The sequence below is a fragment of the Cyprinodon tularosa genome, unplaced genomic scaffold, assembly GCF_016077235.1.
Source record: "Cyprinodon tularosa strain WSP-4 unplaced genomic scaffold, ASM1607723v1 ctg88, whole genome shotgun sequence".
Classification (NCBI taxonomy): Eukaryota; Metazoa; Chordata; class Actinopteri; order Cyprinodontiformes; family Cyprinodontidae; genus Cyprinodon; species Cyprinodon tularosa.
The window spans coordinates 1212137-1233208 of NW_024039651.1; the positions used below are offsets into that span (position 1 = coordinate 1212137).

The 21072-nt window shown below is 41.0% G+C and overlaps 1 protein-coding gene across 9 annotated transcripts in view; it reads right to left on the reverse strand.

Moving 5' to 3' along the window:
* Nucleotides 1-915: 915 nt before the first annotated feature.
* Nucleotides 916-21072, reverse strand: part of fbrsl1 (fibrosin-like 1) — a 458506-nt gene continuing 438349 nt past the window's right edge. Inside the window, exons 10-20 of one of the 9 annotated variants that reach the window (XM_038273612.1) lie at nucleotides 19662-19891; nucleotides 16928-16978; nucleotides 16637-16732; nucleotides 13185-13256; nucleotides 12647-12676; nucleotides 12281-12352; nucleotides 10629-10761; nucleotides 7687-7770; nucleotides 6754-6837; nucleotides 5701-5953; nucleotides 916-3392 (exon numbers count right to left, since the gene is read on the reverse strand). In XM_038273612.1, coding sequence (XP_038129540.1) covers nucleotides 2096-3392; nucleotides 5701-5953; nucleotides 6754-6837; nucleotides 7687-7770; nucleotides 10629-10761; nucleotides 12281-12352; nucleotides 12647-12676; nucleotides 13185-13256; nucleotides 16637-16732; nucleotides 16928-16978; nucleotides 19662-19891 — 2402 coding nt within the window. In that variant the 3' untranslated portion in view covers nucleotides 916-2095. Of the gene's footprint in view, nucleotides 3393-5700; nucleotides 5954-6753; nucleotides 6838-7686; nucleotides 7771-10628; nucleotides 10762-12280; nucleotides 12353-12646; nucleotides 12677-13184; nucleotides 13257-16636; nucleotides 16733-16927; nucleotides 16979-19640; nucleotides 19892-20068; nucleotides 20230-21072 lie in introns of all 9 variants that reach the window. The other 8 variants (XM_038273611.1, XM_038273610.1, XM_038273617.1 and 5 more) reach the window with 8 other exon arrangements.

Sequence of the window (21072 nt, forward strand, 5' to 3'; positions counted from 1 at the left end):
CCGCTGACAGATGCTACCTCATGAGGAATATATGGTTCAATTACCTGGAGTCTAAATTGAAAGTGATAGTGATTTAAGCCTTCCCAATACACCAGCCACATTCTGGCAAACAGTCTTTTCAAGGAGCTATTTAAAAAAAAAAAAACCCTGCTGGAGTGTGAGACACAGGAGCGCCATTGATTTTCAATAAGATCCCCTAATGACCTGGCCATGGTTTGATCCACGCTGTCATTATGGGCTGCTGCCATGGGACAGAAATGCGAGGCGCACGGCACAGAGCAGAGAGATGAGTAGTCGAAGCGTTATCAGGATGAATTGGCCATCTCTAGACAGGCGGCGAGCGCAGGCCTCGTCAATAACAGGACGGGGGCACCTCAGGACTCCCCCAGCGGCCCACTCCAGAGAGCCTTCTGGCCTCATTAGAAAAGCAGATGAGTGGTGTGCATGAGGAGAGGAGCTTCTTCTCTGCCATCCGATAGCCTCCCAACTAAGCGTTGCTCCCCTTAATGAGTCCAGACCGCAGGTCAATATGCCGCTGGGCTGCCAGTCAATACCGGTTACCTGCAACACAAACACTGAAAACCCGCTTTCATACAAAATCAATGTTCTATTAGTCCACCCTGTATTGCTTTGGCCCAATCCCATTGATTCCCTCTGAAGAGCTCTGGAGCTCATGTATGACAGATCATGGACAAATGATCTGATGGCCGGGGCACCTCGGCTGGCCCAGCTCGGCTGTCTTTATGATTTCAGAGTAATAGCTCCCCATAAAATGAGAAAACAATGAATTCTGAAAAACTGAGGCAGAAGTGTTATTGGCAAAGCTATCAATCACATCTAAAATATCGCTCAGTAAGTTTAACGCGTAGACAGATTTACTACTTGTTTACAACAAGATGAAAGATAGGCCGGAAGTGATTGACATTAGGTCCAAACTTTATTCCTTACATTTTAAACCATTAATGTTCATTTTTTCTTTTTTTTGTTTCCACGCCTAAAACTCTACTGTTTTTTGTATACAAGAATCTAAGAAAAACAACTGCACAACACCACAAGGTTGACAGATAAAGTCCCGTAGATGACCACCGAAACAGCGTCCTTATTTTCTGCACAGACCTGGTCCGTTTTCAGACTTGGAAGTCTTTTTAATCATCCCGATGATTTCATTGGTACATATAAACAATGTGCTAAATCAAAAGTTTCTCTCATCTTCTCCAGTATTGTCAGCTTGTTCCAGTAGATTTCTTCTGTTAGGGTGTGTGTGCTGCTTTGCATAGATTGCAGACGATCCATCCAGGCTTCCGTACAACACCCTCCCCGCATAATTCCAATCCATTTCGCCGGTTGTTTGACACCATTTTGGACAGGCAGGTGACTCCGTGTTATTTCATTTAATTTCATTTTTCTAAAAATGGTTAAAAAGACTAATAAATTTACAATGCAATCTTGCAGCAAAGGATATCAACAGGTTATTTACATCAGTTATTTTTTTTTTTACAGAGACTGAACAAACAGTATATATAGAATCACACACACATATGTGCGTGTGAATGTATTTATCTGCATATCTCAAAGGCATACCAAATTAACAAATTAAGTCGATAATGTAGCAATGTACATCATTGAGGATATCCAGGTACTATGAGGTTAAATTACTGATGGTTGAATCATAAGTCAAGTCTTTACATCATCAGAAAGGATATGTCTCACAATAGACTGGGATAAATATTGTAAAAGGCAGGACGAATGCACAAAATACATAAAATTCATAGAAATCATATCTATACATGGAACAAGGGTAGGAAATGTACAAACTTCTCTAGGACCTTTCCTTTCAGCACAAAGCAGAAATAAGGTATTGGATTAATATATTAATAATTATCAAATATTTAAGTCGGAAAACAAACTCACACGTATCTGTGTTTTCTTTTACCGACGTCATTGAACATCCAGTCTACTAAAAAATAGCCATGGCATGTGCTTGGTTAGCCTTATGCACCTTTACTTTGTACAATCATACCCTTTCCCTTAGGGGGGGTTGGCGCTTCTTGTTATTTCCCACTCAAGAGAAGTGAAGTTCCTGAGTTTCCGGAAGCTACCGAGCCTCGACTTCTTTGGGGTTGCGAGATGGGGAATAGTCCCTCGGGTCCTGGGTGGTGAGGGGGGTAGTCCTCCTGGGCGAGGCGGACCTGGCGCTGCCAGCCGGCACAAGAGGCGGGGGTGCACTTAGTGAGGCGGTAGGCGGTGTTCTGTTTAGGGGGCCGTTGTGTCCTGTAGACGGGCTGAGTCTGGGGTATGGCATGCCACCTAAGTGGGACATAAAGGGGGGCATGTGGGGGAGGTGCCCCTCCATTGGGGACTGGTGCAGCTGATGGAGGCGTGCTCTGTCCAGCTCCTCCCTCAAGTGGTGGCGTTCTCGCTCCTCTGCCTGTTGTCGCATCCTCTCGTGCTCCCTGCGAACCTCCAACAGATGCTCATGGTGAGAGTAGTCGTGAGCCTCCCTCTCGCGGTAGGCGCGCTCCTGCTCGTAAACGCTGGGGAAGCGGTGTCCCTGCTCGGCCCTGAGCTGGAAGTCCATGCGCCGCTGCAGGTCCAGGCTGCGGTAGGCCTCTCTGAGCGGGTCCCATGGGAACGCCGTGTGTGGCAGGCGCTCTCGTCCTGCCAGTGGACTCACTCCCATGAAGGGAGCCATGCGAGCTCTGTCCAGTACGTTGAGGCTGCCCATTTGAGGCATGGCGCTCATGGAGAGAGGAAGAGAGTGCGACATAGGGACGCCATGCAGGCCTGGTGCTGGGATATCACTTCCGCGGGGGGAAGGAAGATGAGGTTGCTGCGACAGAGGTGGGTGGTGGTGGTGAGGGTTTCCTGGTTGGCTGACAGGTGACGGGAGGACCTGGGCTGCCGGTTGGGGCGCTGGCTCTGAACTTACCACCATGACCTCCTGCTCTTCCTTCCTCTCCTCCTTAATCTTCATGTCATTTTTCACTTTGTGGAGGAGCTCGGCAGACGTGGGCTCCTTCCTCTCACTGTCCTTGATTGCAGACGGAAGTCCACCGGCCATCTTCATGCTCTGCTCATTGATCATGGCCTTGGAGTAAGGAGAAGGAGAGCGCTGAGGGGCTTTGATGGAGTCCTCGGAGGCCCGTCTCTCCAGCATCTCCTTCCCTGGTGAGCGGCTCTCCTTTACCTTTACATCCCCCAGAGAAGACTCCCTCTGTCGTTCTAGTAGTTCTTTCTCTGCCTCACGGACCCGGTCTACGCTGCCACTGTGATGCCGACCTGAGTCGCTGGAGTTCTGGCTGTTGGAGCGGATCAGGCTGCTGATCTGGTAGCTGACTGGCGCTGAGGCAGGTGAAGACCGATTTGAGTGGCGGTTTCGATCCACAGAATCCCTGTAATGGAACAGTTTTGGTATATTAGTACACCGTTACATACAAACCTTTTCTACTAAAAAAAAAAAAAAACAGAAAAGCCAATCAGCTTCTTACTCAAAATCTATTTTCATTATTTGAACCCACACCCAGAACTGTCAGGATTTCTTCTTCAAAGGTTGTCTCACAGTTATTTGCATTATGTGCCAGTCAAATAAAGGAAGGAACTATGGATCACTTCCTATGAACACAACGAAAGCTTAACCTCTTAACAGCCACCTCATTTTGGGCACTACACCCCCCCCCAATGTATTAAATCCAAGCTTTAAACACTTCCACAGTTGCAGGTGTAAAAGATCCAGCACCTACTGCTTCAAGGGGAGTGTTGGCCTAGTGGTTAGTAGTGTTGCACTGATACCCATACCAGTATGGGGCAGAGCAGCACTAAAATGTTGGTATCGTATCGGCGAGTACCAACAATAGGGCACCGATACCATTTTGAGAGCCAAAAGTTTATTCAACTATTGTCATCCTTTCCAGGTAGGCAATAAAAAGTTCTACTGGATTCACTTCATATTAGTCTTTTTCCAAAGCCATGGTGACAATTATTTTACATCCAAGTAGTATGCAGTTCTTCACATATTCACACACACATCAATTTCAAACAGATGGTATCGGTATGGGCCAATACTGCCAGGTATCGGGGCCAAAAAATGGAATCGGTGCAACACTAGTGGTTAAAGCAGTGTGCTTGTGCTCTGAGAAGGTTGCAAGTACCTGGTTTGATCCCCACAGCCTGCACTCTGGGTCCCTGAGCAAGACCCTTATCCCCACACTGCTCCCCAGGCACCACACAATGGCGGCCCACTGCTCCCCCAGGGGATTGGTTAAATGCAGAGTTCATTTTGTTGCTCTGTACTTGTGACAGTGTAATAACAATAAAAGCTGTTAGAAAATCCTGAGAATATTAAATATACTTCTCCATTAATTACGTTTTATCCCAACCATTTTATAATCCTATAAGGTGTAAATTCCAATATTTCATTAATTCTCCCTCAGAAGTCAAATGAGTTGTGGCAGAGATCGGTTTTGTCAAGATAAAGGTAATTAGCCTTAATGTAAGCCACAAGACCCGATAATGAAGCAACCTATCAGACAGACACCATCTTTGTTACTGATATCACTGAGGTAGAAGACCCCACTGGAACTGAAATTTTCTTAGGGTTCATTCTTCATTCTTTTTGACACTGGCGATTTCCAGACGGGTCCAGTGCTGTAACTCAGTTTACCTTTTATCTGCAAAACTGTTTGAAAATTGTTTCATATAAGAGGTGTTGTTTGAGGTGAAAGACTCATTACTCCAGGTAAAAACTGGAAATAACCTCCAAACACTTAAGGGGGCAGTGGCCTTCCTTACAAAGTGTTCTTTCCATCCAATCTGGAAGTGAAAGATCCCTTCTCAGAATTACAACGGATGGGCAGAACAGCACAGCAGTGGTTGCATTGGTGAGGCAGGAGATTCCTTTTAAATATCTCCAGTGTTTTTTCTTATGAGTGGAAGTTACAGGTGGGATTTCAGTGGTTGAAAGTCTGCAGGGCTCTGATCCGACCCCCAAGGTTTTGCAGTCTTTGGAAATTCTGGTTTTGAGCCTAAGTCTTGGAGGGCAAACATTGAAAAACTACCTTCTTGAAAATAAGAAGGTAGTTTGTGCGACAATGGAGGGACATCGGTGCGAGAAGGAGGGTGGATTCAGCCTTCTAGCTGGTCCATCTTCACGAGTCGTTTTCCACAATGGCGGTCATCCAAACAAAACAAGCCAGTAAGGTATCAAACAGGAAATATTCATAGTGTAAAGCGGATGTAGATTTGACCAATCAGAGGCCTTCTGTCTGCGGTCATCCTCAATTTTGGAGAGGTGCACCAGAGCGTCTGCAGTAGGGGCACATTTGCATTAATTGCGACACACGCAGACGACCTGGTTTCTGAGCATAAATTAGCCTTAAGGCCTCCGTACATGGGTCGTGTGCGCTAACCACTATGCCACCCAAGCACGGTGTTGAATTATTTCACTCTATATGTGGTGACATCATTGAAGCAGTCTCATTTAGGAGTCCCTATACTGTGGAGCTACAATTTAACTTGTGCTCTAGTCTGCATGGAAATATGGGAGCTTCATTATTACCAGATTGCTTATAGAGGCATCAAGCAGAACTTTAAATGATTCCATAGAGTTAAACTTAAATTAGTTCAACTGCAAATGTTTGTAGAAGTATCTGGAATCTGAATGTTAAAGTTTCTGAGGGTATTAAAAACATGCCTTCCTCTCACCTGTCCTTATCCTTCTCTTCTTTGCCGATGGATGAGTCTCTTTTCTCTCGGTCCCTCTCTCGCTCTCTGTCCCGCTCTCGGTCATGGCTGTTAGCCGAGCTACTTCGCTCAGCCTCTCCAGCTTTGGGCCACTGTGGAGGGGTGGGGAAAGATGGCGGTGTGCGACGAAGCCTGTTCCAGGTGTCATGGTGGGGGCTGCCAAAAGTGGGCAGTCCTCCTGGCCCTTCTTTGGAACCAAACACACTATTGGACCCTGAAAGGAAGAAGAAAAGAGAAAGACATGGGACTCCGTCAGTTAATTGGGCACAAAAACCTTCTTGAGGACACATAAGATGAGAAAGACTGGACAACAAAAGCTGCTTTTGTCTTTTGTCTCTGGAGGTTCCCTCCCCGAAGCTGTTTGGAAGAGTTAGAGGTTAATGGCTCCCCACAACACAGGCTTTACTTGGGCTCTTAAAGGCCTTCACCCCCCCTCCTCCTCCATTTTTTCTGCAGCGGATGAACAGAGGAGACTCATTTGCCCTCTGGAGAAGAGAGTTGTGAAAAGCAAAGGGAGACCTTAGCATTCCACAGCATGTCTATTCCACATCCATTTTCACAACAGGGTGACTGATTTGGCACACAGAAACAGGAGGGATCATGAAGAACAGAGAAAAGCATGGACAGAAGGATGCAAAGGGAGAAAAGAGAAAACCCTCCATGGAGATGCAAAAGGGGCTTGTCAAATAATTAATAGATGAATTGCCACCAAACAGCAAATCTAAGAGCGCCTGCTGGCAGCAGCGCAGTCACATTAAAGCCAGGCGGTTGGAAACATCACTGATGGATGGAGTGGAGGCAGGGAGGAGCTCTTCTGTGTTCTACTGGTTTGTCGGGCCTCACAGGGCCAGGGTTCGCTTTGACACAGAAACTAGAGCTATGTGTCTTCTGCCTCCCCTCCTTGCTCTCCCTTCTGTCTAACGCTTCCCTGCTCTATTCTGCTTCTGGCCACAGGGGGCCCGATTGAGAAGAGGAGGGGCCAGTGGTGGAGGAGAGAGGGGGGGCAGCGCTTACCAAGCGAGGGGTTGCCTAATCCTCCGAAGGCACTGGTTGAAAGGTTGCCGAGGCCGCCAAAGGAACTGGAGCGACTGAAAGGATCTGCAAAATGCCAAACAGGGATTAGCAAAAGGGGGAGCTGGTTAGCAGTACTCACCCCAACACCAACCCGTTTCACTCAGCTTTTCTCTTACAAGTGAGCTTTTTTTTTTTTTTGGTTTTTTTTAGCGCTGCCATCCTAACCCCCTGCCTGGTAATCGTACAGTAGCCAGGACCCTGGATTTATTGCCTCTAAGCGGAGCTGGCTGGGGCAAGAGAAACATTTCTCTCTGAAGAAGGATTTAGTTTGGACTTTTTAGAGCAAAGTTGGAAATGGTCTAATGCTGGACATGGAAATTAATGCAGCTTAAATGAAGCTAATTAAACTGGAAATTTGATGACCGTTTGACTTCAGTTGAGTATAGTTTCATTCTACCAGGATAACTTATATTTATTTGTTGATTTTCTTAACATCTTAGAATATTTTAATTTTTTTTCTTAAACTCAAAACATGAGTTTAATCTCCACACATACATTTGGAACTATGGCAGTAGTTCATTTAAATCAATTCAATATATATGTTTTCAATTCAATCCCAATTAGTTCCAAAAAGCTGTCATGTCCTCTCTGTGTTATGTTCTTGTTTATATGTCCAGGTGGAGTTGTTAGAGATGATACTGTTAAATCCATCACCGTAAACTGCACATCTGCTCGACTAATCCAGCTGCTAGAAGTCAGCAGAACTTCTGAACTACACTTGAAAATGACCCTGAAATCAAAATGATAAACATCTTGGATTTAAATGACTCCCTGGTTATAAACACCAGTCAAAAACTGGGAGAATGAACAGAGAAAGCATGGAGAGAAAGAGGAGATACACGTATAAACATCTGTCAAAATGCTGTTACTTACACTTACCTGCCAAATGGCCTGGAGGCAGGAAGCCACTGGGATGGGGGGCGGGGCCATACGGAGAGGGTGCTGGGTGTGCAGAGCCTATCAAAGCAAATAGACGGATATACCGATTAATATTAATTGTATTTTCTATTAAACTTTAAGAAAATCTCACCTTGAATAATCTGAAGCATAAATATAGTTGTTTTGAAATCGACTATATGAAAGATGGAGTTTTTACATGCAGTCAAGTTTAGGGTATTCAAAGAGGGATCAAATTACTTAAAATAACCGTAATGTCAAAAAAATCGTAGCATTTCTTTCTAATACTTGTTCTCATCATTACTTCAACTAAAAAAATAAATAAAACAGCTTCCAGATATCCTCCTATGTGAAACAAGCACCAACAACACAATATGCATAGCTATCAATGTAAAATGCAAATACACTGATAATTTTAAAATGTCTTATTAAATGGCAATGTTTACATGTTCACTTTAAGTGATACACTGCCTTCTACCCTGATTGATTAGCTCAGGTTATCCTGAACTATCTCTATAGTTGTGCTGCTATATGCTTAGGGTGCTGGAGGACATAAGCACCACTTTTCCTCACTCCGCTTCATTCTCCCTCTATTCTCCAATTCTTCAGTATTTGTTAGTAGCTTCATTTGGTCTGGTCATGTTTGGCTGTAGCACCATTCGGGACGAAACCAATCAGCTGGGTTGCTGCTACCAATATCTTCAATTATTGATAACAGAATTGGGTCTGCTTTTCAATTTTCAGTCATGTATCTCTCCTAAACATCTGCTTTCTTTTATAGCCTTTGGCATGATAACCAGCTCAGAGCTCATCTTCTTAACTGTTTCTTTCCGATACAGAGCAAGTAGCTAGTTTACCATTATCTTTTCTATCATTTAAAGCTTTTATGTATCAATGCTTCAATGTTCTTTTTTTATGTCTGATTGTGTCTCCTTTAATCCCCAGTTGTCCTGAGCAGAGGGCTGCTCACATCGAGCCTGGTTCTGCGGGAGGTTTCTTCCTGTTAATTTCCACTGTTGCTGCATGTAAGGGGTATGCTAGATAAGTTCTACTTCTTCATACCCCTTTTCAGACAATTTACTATAAGAAATAATCAATGACAGACATTAGGGTAAATATAATGCTTGTTAAGGGTAAACATTGTTTAGTACATTTCTATTTATGTTCAAATTATTTAAATCGAATAGGAACAAGAAATTTTAATTAATATTTACCATCATTTTTTATGTGATAGACATTTGTTAGTATTTCTGAAATTGATTTAATCATTGTTATTATTTGATCATTTCTGAAATTGGAATTGTTCTATTTATTATTATTTGTTCTTTTGATTCATTTATATTATTTGTTAATTTGATTTATTTTTATTTTTTTTTTACTAATATTATTGTCTGTCTATTCATATTCATTCATTCATGCATGCTCTGTGTGAGGGATTGCTGCAGAGTCAGTGACACAATGCAAGCAAATATCTACTGTCCCTACATGCTCATCCAGGAGAAGAGGATCCTGCAAACACTTGGTTTTCCTTAGATAGAAAACTTTTATTAAATCTGACTGTATGATCTGATTTAATTACCTTGTAAGGTACCCCACGATAACATGTGTTGTGATTTGACACTATATAAATAAATTGAATAGAATTTTCCAGTGAATATACTCCCTGGCTTTTTTGAAAATTATTACCCAATACAAACATCATACAACATTTTTTTTGATATAGGAATTGTTTTAAGGCAGCACCAATATCTTGGAGAATTTCAGACTAACCTTTAGGAACGTCTACTCTGACGATTTCAGTGGAGATGAAAACCAAGGCTTAAGCTCAGAGGGGATCGAGCGTTTTCTGTTGCAGCTCCAAAACTTTGGAATGGATTGCCGCTGTAAATTAGACAGGCCACCTCTCTGTCTTATTTTAAAACTCTTCTTAAAACCCACCTCTTTTCCTTGGCTTTTGACACCATGTAGAGTGTTGATTTTATGTATACACGTGTTGATTTTATGTATACACATGCATATTTTTATCCTGTGCGGGCAGAGCTTTTATTTTTTTATTTCATTTACTTTTATTTATTTTATCTTTTTCTGCAGCACTTTGAAAACCTTGTGTTTATTGAAATCGTGCTATATAAATAAAGTGGATTGGATACCGACTATAGGGATGAAAATCTCTTGACTAAAACTATATGATGCTTAAACCTTTTTTTCACAGAAGCTCATTTCAAATCTCCTGACATCACCTTTTAAACGCACCAACATTGTGAATCAATGTCAGAAAATAACTGTGAATACAAGCATCACAAACATGCTGAATAACACTCCAGGCTTCCTAAGTTATTGGCTAATGAAAACCATTAACATGCCATTCATAATTTCCTTTTATTACACAAGTTACACATCTCTTCTAGAATCTATAGCCGTTAAGGAAGGTCAGTTTCTGAATCTGCAACTAAATGGCTTCTTTTCAAAAAATGTTACTGTTATCCACCATATCCCATGAATTGTTAATGAAAGCACCAATTATATGAGTCTCGCTGACAAACCGCTGCATAATTACCAGTGAAAGGCCCTTCGTCTTTCTGACCCCCCCCCCCCCCCCCCCCCCCCCCCCCCCGAACGCAGGGCGAATCAGTCAATTACCCAACTGAGGGTCATGCATATTCATATACAAATCTGATTCCTTTACTGGCAAAACATTTGCTGCAAAAGCCCTACAATTAACTGAACAATACACAGGAGAGAAGAAAATCCCACTCTGTTTCCTCTGTGCAGTTTTTTTTAATGAATTTAGAAGTTCTTATTTGCATAAAGGCAAACACTAGACAGGAAAGCTGCAGTAATGAAACCAATTCATGAGTTTTTTTCTCTTCTTTCCTTAAATAAGGTTTAGGTTTCTAGGATGAGTGCTCGGTGCTGACCTGTCGAGGGGAACAGGGGCCGTGCTAGGTCATGAGGATACGGGAACCCTGGGAAGACTCCTGGGGCCGGAGGTCGGCTGAACAGGTCCAGCTTCCCATTCATGTCCAGTTTGTGTGGGTCGAGCTGCATTTGCTGAAATTCAAAGAGCCAGAAACAATGACGCTCAGACAAAGAATAGCTTCAAGCATTTTCCGGCGACACAGTAAACAGCATTAGTTTTCAGCTGCAATAACAGAGAGAAAGAGATCTGTTGAAGCCTCAAACACAAACAACGGCTACATGTCTCCACTTCTGGGCAGCTCTGTCACAACATCTATGTAAGCTGATTAGAAACACTAAATCCTTGATGACAAGGGTCCATGGCCCAAGAAGGACTGACACCATATGTCCAATAGCATTAGCAGAGAATCCCCATGGGCAGAACAGACTATCCTTCCCTTTCATGAAGAATTTCCACATTGACTACCCCAACTATTTGATTTATAGCAAGCAAATGTATGTATTAAACATTAGATTTTAAAGGATTCACATTTAATTTCTAAAGTATTTTCTTTTTTGTGCGTGCAGCATTTTTTTAGGCTTAGGCCAAACTCTGTTTGTATTGTCTTTATGCTTTAAAGTTGTTCTAATGAAATTAATGCATTGACTGGACATCTATCTCTCTACTAAAAATCTAATCTCACTTTCCACTGTTGCTATGGACTGACAGCTGGCAGAAACAGAGATGTTTAAAAATATTTCCAGTTGCAAAACAATACAAAAACTTAAGAAATACTCAGTCATAGTATGGATATTAAGGGAGTTATTTCACAAATCTTAACCTTCTGTTTGTAAACTACTGTACATGTACCTTGTCTGTTTAACAGCTAGCAGTAGGGGTGGCTATCTGAGCAGATAGCCTGACTAATTAACCAGCAAATATAAGACTGTAATAAGCAATTAAAAAACAATTGTGTTCAATAAATAAAAATGGTTTATTCTTTATAAATGTTACACTTTACTATTAATTTATTACTGTTTTATTAACTTAAATGTGACACAATTTACACATTTTAATAGGAATCATAATCCATTTATTTTCTAATATGATTTAGCTCCTGTAGTTAACCCTTTAAAGCCTGATCCAAGAATAAAACAAAACAGAAAATTACTTTTTTTTGTTTTGAATTCCTTATTTGCCCTTTTAACAAAATATGTAAAAAGAAAAAACAGAAATACATTTTTGATATTAATAATTTATTACTATGCGATAAGTCAAGATTATTTTTTGTGTAGTCTTCTACTGGCTTCTACAGGTATATCTGATTGTGTACAATAGGATTTTGAGCAAAGTTCTTACCATTAAATTATGCAAAAGGTGTCAGATGCAAAACATTTCAGAAACCGTATGTATCAAATACGATACATTTGGCATTATAGGGTTAATTTTGGTTCACATCTTTCTGCTCCAATCCAGTGAGTTTTTTGCATTTTTACTCCTCGTATAGCAGCTCTGCCAAGTCTTTTCAAATCAGCAGCATGTTTGTTGATGATTTAACAATAGCACAGTAGGCTGTGATCTTTAGTTGGTGATTATTTAACAATCACTATTACGCGTCTGGTTTGACATGCAATAAATTTCCTGGAAGACAGAATAGTCCATCTCACGCACCTTCATTTTCTGCTGGTGGTGGTAGATCTGCCATGCAATCTGGACATGTACTGCACACCACTTGCCAGGTTTCTAAAAGATTTAAAGAGAAACTACAGTCAGCCTCCTGGCTTTTTTATTTAACGAGCTAAAAATGAATTCTGGCATTAGAAATTTCTGGCCAGACAACAAAGCGGAAATCTGAAATTTTAACCAGCCAACCAATTTGGAAATATGGATCCCCTGACTTGAACCCAGTACAGACCTTATTTTAACCACAATCCTCCAAAGCCCAGAATCTGCTCGACTGGGACTTCTAAATGAGACTTTGTGGCCTGGCCAGAGAAACAATATTTTAGAGAGAAATGCACCAAGGTATTCACTTACCCTAACAGATGTCCTGAATGGATCACTCATCTGTATGGACAACAGAGGATCATTTATAACAGCAATTCAGACAAATGTCAAACTTTTAAATATAAAAACATGTTTTTAGATAGAATTTGAATTCTAAGACATGGATTGATCTGCCTTTCTTTCTTTTTTTTATTCTGTCTGTGTAAACATAGTTAATAGCTTTTTACTGTGACTAACTTTCTTTTAAAGAGGAGTTTTCCCTTCGACTGTCACTAGCTGCAAGCTCAGTATGAGGGATTGCTGCAAAACAACACAATATCTGTCCGCTGTCTTTACTTCCTCCTCTAACAGTGAATAATTGGATGCAATCTACTGGTTTTCCTTAGGATATTTTAACCAATCCATCTGGATGATTTGATTGGATTGACTCTGTAAACCGCCTAGAGACGACACGTGTTGCGATTTGGCACTAGATAAATAAACTGAATTGAATTGAACGGATGAATGTCTTATGTGTGGAGCTTTTACCAGAAGCAGCATGATGGAGATGCTATCGGCTTATGCTTACCCGCGGATCCTTCTGCAGAAGTGTGTGAGGAACGGCTCCAGGACGGGCCGCTACGTCAATGGGATTAGAAGCCTGACGGAGACGACAGGAAAGATACTTGGTGAAATGAGACAGAACTAGAGTCTAAGAACAAGGTTTTAACATCTTTATAAAGTTTGGTTGTGATTTCTGCGTTTCGTTATGTGAATTCCTACATTTTTGTTTATATCAGGAAGTGTACCATTTTTTTGTTTAACTTCTTACTCTGCATGTTAATACTTAATGATATAGTGAGTGATCTCCTCTCTGGTGTTTTTTCACCGCTTCTGCTTTTTTCTTGTAGGTATATTTCAGATTTTTTGGGGGTTGCTTGGGTATTCTTGATTTTTAAAGTCAAGCATTTTTTAGTTTGACTCGATATGCAAGGACAAATTGCAGAAAATTACTGCTCCATGTAGATGACCCAAAGTTAGCTTTGAGTCATCGTTAAGCACTGCTGAAGCATCTGAAAATAAAGTTAGATGAAACACAGATGCAACAAGTGCTATGTGAAGATAACTGTATTTTATAAGAGAGTATATGAGCTGCTCATCCAGGCTACGAAAACTGAAAAACAAAAATTGATGGCTGTTGGTCTTTCTGACCTTTTCCTACATCTGCTGCTAATATAAATACCTAATGCTGGCTTTAGTTAAGTAATTTATGTGTTTTTTCTTGTCTTTGCTAGACTTAAATCTTTGACCTCCGTTCTTCTATCCTTCATTGGTCCATGTAAAGCATCTTCTCAAACAAAAAATCTCCTTTTTCCAGAAAGACTTGGCCATGCATCAGAAATGTAAATTTTTTCCAATGCTTTACATAATGTAAATAAGGCACTATTTTACTCACATCCTTACTTGGGAAAGTTCATGTGAGGATTCAATGACTTTGGCACAAGTTGTGACAATTAAATTCTTAAAAAAAAACAAAAAAACGCTTTCTGATCCTCTATCTTTTTTTTTTCCTGGATAAATATCAGACCTTACTCAGTAACACTAAAACTCTCTAATCCGTAATTACTGCTACCATATAGCTGATGTTGATGTAAACCAAGAAAGCCTAAGCTCATCTCCAGGAATACTTAGCAGGGGCTTTGCTTAAGAGCCTTCCTAGGAGCATCTGGAGCGATCTTCGACAGAAGGGTCTCTTAGAGCCGGAGCCCACTGGGAATAGAGCCAGCAGATTTAGACCAGCTTTGATTGGTGTCTTACTGCAGGTCACAGCCTTTGAGTGCATGTCTGACAGACTCCCTCACTTTGGGCTGTCCTTTCTTTGCGTAGGGCTGAATTTTAATGTTGGTTCATGTTTAGTCGGATACATTTTCTCTAATAAAGGATTTACATTTAACTAAATCAAAACATTACTCTGGTTCTCCAGTATATAAGCCAATGCTTTAAGCTTCACATCCATAATTAAAACTGTTATTTTTTTTAGACACAAACAAAGTAGTTGTTAAATTGCCCTGTGTTCTAACAGAGAGGATTAAAATAGATGTTTTACTGGCCTGGTTAACAACAAAAGAACACATTACTTTTAATAGCAGGGAATTTGGTTGTTAGTTCTAAAAGAAATGTTGACAAATACAGTGTGAATGATTTCTTAGAAATGTGAGAAAAATGCAACTAGCTGCTGAAAACTCTAAATCTGATTTAAAGTTCCCACTAAGCTCTAAACTGGAAGACTATTTTACAGTTTTAAATAAAACGGGACTTCATTTGATCGTACATAACTTTTACTGATAAATGTTAGAGAGGATTTTACCTGAACTGGATTCATTTAATAGAAAAAACACAATTTAAAATGTCTAGTTAATATCTAGTTTGTGAACACACACAACAAAAGCAACAAAAAACATTTCCATTCTTTTAATCCTTCCATTTCTAACAGGGTTCTTGCCCGCATATGTCAGTGAAGCGGGGTTCTATACGATTGCTATGCAATTCAGCTAACTATGCTAATTTTCTTATAAGCGCATCAGCCCTTTGACTTACATCTGGGCTCCCCTCCCTCAGGGTTCTGTCCAGCACATTTCAGCACTAACGCTTGCTACACTCAAAGTTGTCGAAATCATACAGAATTTAGATCAACTTTTAATAAGTGCAATGTCCTTATTTGGACATAGATGTTAGAAAAGTGCTGAACAAATGTGGAATCTGCGCTCTGCAGACTCCATCATCAACTCATCCTGAGCGCTTGGATGCAGGTGGAGACTTGCACAGAGAGATCAGGGCTCTCTGAGTCAATGTGACTAGCCCAATTTACACTAACCTCTTGGAACCGCGTCGAGAGCGTTCAGAGTCACAGAGATAACTGTTAAGTATAAACGGAAAGCAACTGAACACAACCGAACTGCACTAAATCTAGAACCAGTTCATCAGCAGGACTCAGTACGGTTCAGTTGTGGCTCATTTCTCTGATAACAAAGAGCGCATGAGCAGACCGTGTCATCTCCCATTTACAGTCAGATGACTTATTTCATACCTTCTTCCTGCGTGTCTGGCTTTGTAATTCACAAATCTCTTCACCTGTTCAAAACATGAACTTCCTCTTAGCTTATTAATAATGAATGGCATCAAAAGAGCGTGGTGTGAGCTGGGATGATGCAGAGACTGAGGCTCTCATTGAAATTTGGGTAGAGGATGCTCTCCAGGCACATAAGTTCCTGAATGCTGTGGGCGCCGCCATTTTTGTTTGCTTAATTCCCCTATGAGAGCTGTAGGAGGCGAGGAACTGTGCTAGTGCGATGTGTAAATAGTTGTAAGGAAACAAGCTCAGCACGGTTAACTGATCAAAGCTCGGTCCGAACTCTGAGGTAGTGTAAATGGGGCAATAGTTTGCTATGCTCAGAAAAGAAATCCTGGATAGAACCCTGAAACTAAAATAAAAAAACGCAGCATATGAACTTGTCAGATCTCAACAGCAAAACTCTTCACTTATAACAGACTGAACAGCTTCTATTTCATGAAAGAATTAATTCTATTCATGGACAAATTAAAGCAGATTTTGTATATTTCAAACATGTATCTCAATCCTATTAATTAGAACCTAATATTGGCCTTTTCTGAGAAGCTAAATGTAGCTTTAGACCTGTATAATGTGTGAAAGATGACTTTCTTTATCCACCTGCAGTTATTTTCAGAGCTATAAGAGTGTAGTTTGTTCCGTTTTGCTGTCGAAAAACAAACAAAAAAACTGTATCCTTATCAGCCAGCAGCTGGTTTATCTTCAATAATGATGACTGTCTGTGTTTTATCCAATAAGTATTATTTCATAGGCCAGTCAACACAAATATTACTTCATACATTATGAATCGCTGATTCTAGCTAATGAGATTTCCTTAAAAGTTTCTAATTTTGGATGTGTGTGTCTTTGTGCACATGCTTCCTTCTTTTCTCAGCCTGTTAGCAGCTCGTAGGTGGGGATATGGGTCTGACCTTAGGCTGGAAGGCTCCCTGCAGCGAGCTGAAGGGTCCTGAGTGTGGGAGCAGCGGGGGCATGCCTGGCATGGTTGGGGGGTAGGAGGGGAAGAACTGAGGAGAACAGAAGAGGAAGGGAAACAAAGATATGTCAAAAAAAAACATTAAATCATAGAGGACTGAAGCATGAGCAGGCATAAAGCCAAGGCCACAATAAACGCCCTCACAGGCAACATTCAAATATGCCAAATATTTGATTTGCCAAAATGCAAAGCGCATATTTACACGAGAATGAGAGAAGGAACTCACGTTTGAATGTCTGATGAACGGATTGTCCAGTTTGGGGGTGTATTTGTCGAACTGTTGGAGAAAAGAAAAGAAAAAATCAGCAAACCCAACGGCTCATACAGAAATCTTTTACAAGACGACAGATACAGTGAAAAACAGGCACTGTCAGGTAGATCTTTCATAAAACTGGTCATAAGCCCTGAGGTAAAGCAGCTGGCCTGCACTGGTCATGGGTTTCTTTAAACAGAGCGACTGAGCATGAAGGTAATAATACAGCCCCTTCAGAGGACGGATGGGAAGAAAACTTCCACATGATTTTCCAATTAAAAACACAGACATCGGGTGTGGCAGCCTGTCGTAAGGTAAAAATCATGTCAAAACTACGCACCAGTGACAAAGACAGAAAGGCTTTTTCCAGCGTTAGGAAAAGCACATCTCAAATTAAATTTGGTTAAAAAGCAGGTCTGTTCACAGCATCATGAACGGATTATATGAGCAGCTAGGGTCTCATTTGACTGAAGCTAAATGGAGCCATTTGCTTTGGTTAGGAGTCAATTTAGGACAGATCAGCATGTAACTGACAACGATCACAGAAGACGTGAAGTGAAGAAACCTTTCAGCTAGAATTTGCCTCATAAAAAAGAAATCTGTGGTTATACTGGGAAAATGTTTCCAATCATTTCCTGAACACACGTGAAGCTGAGGGAAGACATGAATGAGAACATTGTGGGCATGTTTATACCCTGACACTGCTCTTCTATTTCAAATGCTGCTCATTACAGGGAAGAGTAACTTCACTGCCTTCAATAAACATAAAAACCATTTGCAGGAACTTTTTTTTAGAGTGTTTTTGTTGGCATATGGTTGCATAAAAAAACAGTGAAATTGATAAGATAAAGCTGCTCAGCTGCTTCCAATCTTGGGTCAGGAGTCCATCGGTGTCACATCTGCACCTAGAGTCGTACCAGTGGGAACTATAGTTGTGTCTGTAGGGGTCGACTGAGGGGAAAATCCCATCCAGCTTATTAAACAGCTACTCTGCATTTCTGAGGGTGCAGCTTGTTTAATGTTTGACACTGAGAAGAAGGCCGGACGCTTTATGGCCTTGTAAAAAGAGAAAAAAAAAGGAAAACACAAAGTCTGGTCTTTATAATTTATGGTAGCTGTCACAGATTTATGGCAAACATCTTTGCCTAATTAAACCTTTATACTTCCATCTGATAACAATTCGGGATACTCCTTGTTCAAAGGCATGGCAGGGGGAAAGGCATGGTCAGTCTCTGCTACCATTTGGCAAGCCAGCTGCTCAAGGGCGTCAAGCAATAAACAAACCTACAGTGTTCATAATATCATATATTACCAGCATTAGGCTGCAAAGTTTAATTTAAAAACATAAAAAAATTAAGAGAAAGAGCAAAAAGAGGAAATTCAATTTATGCTTTTCACAGAAAAAAAAAAAAAACAGCATCATCATCATCATCAATCTTCTTTCTCCAAGAAAATAAAACATTATTTCTCAGTAAAGTTAGAAAAAAGCAACAGCAGGTGACAAATAACGTAATTTCCATTTGAAATAAGACAAAAGAGGGATGGGAAAAAGAGCTTTAGGAAATATATATATATACATATAAAAAGCTGGAATTAGTGAAATTGCTGCTTTCATCTTCAAAGGATCGACTGTGAACTGTACATAATTCCAAACATGTCAGGAATGAACAGCAGACCAGATAACAAAATGTGTGTTGGCTCAAAAACCTGCAGCATGCCTTCAGTAGTTATCCCAGTCTGCAGCGTAAACACCAGCACTTTGATTTCTAATGTACAGGATGGGAATAATCTTTGTAAGAGGCCTTAATGGGACCACAGGCTCTTAATCAGAAGGTCATGGAGTGATGGATTACATCTATTAAACTAATGCCGAAAAGCTACAAACAGGGACCCATCTGAGAAAGCCTGCCGGAGATCGGTGTGCATTGGAGATGATGAATGAATCGTTATAATCTGAGAGCTGCCAGAGTTGTAACCCGCCGGCCCCCACCTCTCTCTGAATTGATGGCAGTGGAGGCAAGGAAGCAATTAGAAAAGTTATCAAAACAGTTTCGCAGTGATGTCATCAACCTTTATCTGCAATGAAGTCATCAGAATGAGAGAGAAGCTTTGAATTGCAATCTAAAGACAAACACACATACATTAGGTAAAAAAAAAAAGAAAGAAAAGCACCCTGCATGGATGTGTGTAGTCTGCAGGAAGGCCTCCGCGCACACACACACACACACACAGATGTTTAACGGGGCCTTTGTTGCTCTTTGTGAAAACTTCCATATGCGAGCGATTGAGGAAAAAACAAAAAAAGCCTTTAGGCGAATCTGCTGTTTGATCATGTGCCAAATCTAAGAGTAAGTTGTGGGGGAAGATGAGTATTTAAATGAAATTATTCTCTGAGTCATCATGGTTGTTGGGGTGTGCCCAAAGTTGGATAAAGTTGCTCAGGACTGTTTTGTTGGGGCTTTAACAACCAAACCATGTAAGAAAGAGGGATAAATAAAGGGGATGCTCCAGGAGGATATTTTAAAGAAACAGTTTGTAGTTTATAAAGCTTTTGGAGATAAACTGTAGATTTAATTTGAGGAAAAACACATAAAAAAGAAAAGGAGCGCACTAAATAGGAAGATTGGAGGGGTGACAGGTGAGTCGGTGGGAAGTAACGGGAGCTTTTCTTGTTACTTATCCTCACATTTCTGGCTTGGGTACGCACCATGGGGGGTGCGGTGGGCGGGGTGAGGATGGCGGCCGGGGGCAGACTGGCGGGGAAGGGCGTGAAGGTGTGCTGATGGGTGTGTTGGTGCTGGTGCATGTGCTGGTGTTGGTGAAACTCGGCCCTCAGGAGCGACACGGGGGCCAGCGGCGAAGCGGACGGCCCCCGGCCCCGCTCCGAACTCTGAACCAGGAAGCGGTTGTTCAGCTCCTGCCTCAGGAGGTCATGCTCTGTAAGAAAGGAGAGCGAGGAAAACCAAAAAAAAAAAAAAAAGGAAAGAAAGAAAAATAAAATAAAAAGGAAAGAAAAAAAAGGACGGGGGAGGGGAAGGAAAGGGGGACACAAGAAAAAAAAGGCACGAGCGCCCAGTCAGTCTCCACAACAAGGGTAAGAAAGAGAATAGTCACCTGGCATTCTCTGTTTCTCCAGCTCATGCTGTGAGGGTTTTCTACGTGGGGACTCATTGGTGGTGGTAAGAGAGTTGCCTGTGACAATGTGCCAATCAGAATCCCCGAATGAGGCTGGCAATACATGATTGGTTGGTTGAATGATATCAACAGGCTGGTATCTAAAGACAAGAAAGAACCGAGAGTCATCCCAGCAGAAAACACACACTTTTGGCCTCTATGAGATCATAAAAGCACAAATGGCATCTTTCTTTTAACTGCAAAAGTATTCAACCCCCTCATATGTTATTTTTTTTTTTTTTCACATTTTGTCACATTAAAACCTTTTACTGGAATATTATGTCAGTAATAGAATATTTATGAAGTGGAAACAAAGGGATTTATTTATTTTTATAAAAACAAATAATACAAATCAGTGGTGTTCGTTCTTTTCTCCGGTTCCCCTCAATAAAGCTGCACTATAAAGGTCCCAGAGGCTCATTTAATCAGGAAAAGCAGCCATTTAGGTCTGGATGTGAAATATAAGTCATCTACTCTACAAAGCTGGCTAGAATGAAACCAATTTTAAAAGAAACCTGGGATAAATTTGCAGTTTGCCATACAAGAAGAATGATGAAGAAGCTGTTTTGGTCAATTGACACCAACATTAAATCTTAAAGTAAACATGAAAACCACAACGTGTGGCGATGTTCTGTCAGATCGGCAGATTTGCATTCATCCCTTTAGTTTTGTACGGAAAATACCATTCAAACTACCTAAACGGGAGTGTATACCTTTAGTCATGTACAATAATAAAAACAAATTGAATTTCAGATCACCATATGCTTAAAAAAACACCAAAAAGTAAGTAAATAGTTTTTTTGTGCATGACTAAAGGGACACACGACCGTTGAGGTAGTTCAAATGTATTTTTCGTACAAAACTAAAGAGATAAACGGGAATAAACTAAAGGGATAAATGGGTTTTGACTATGGTTATGCTAATCTGACAGATAAAAACGCTGC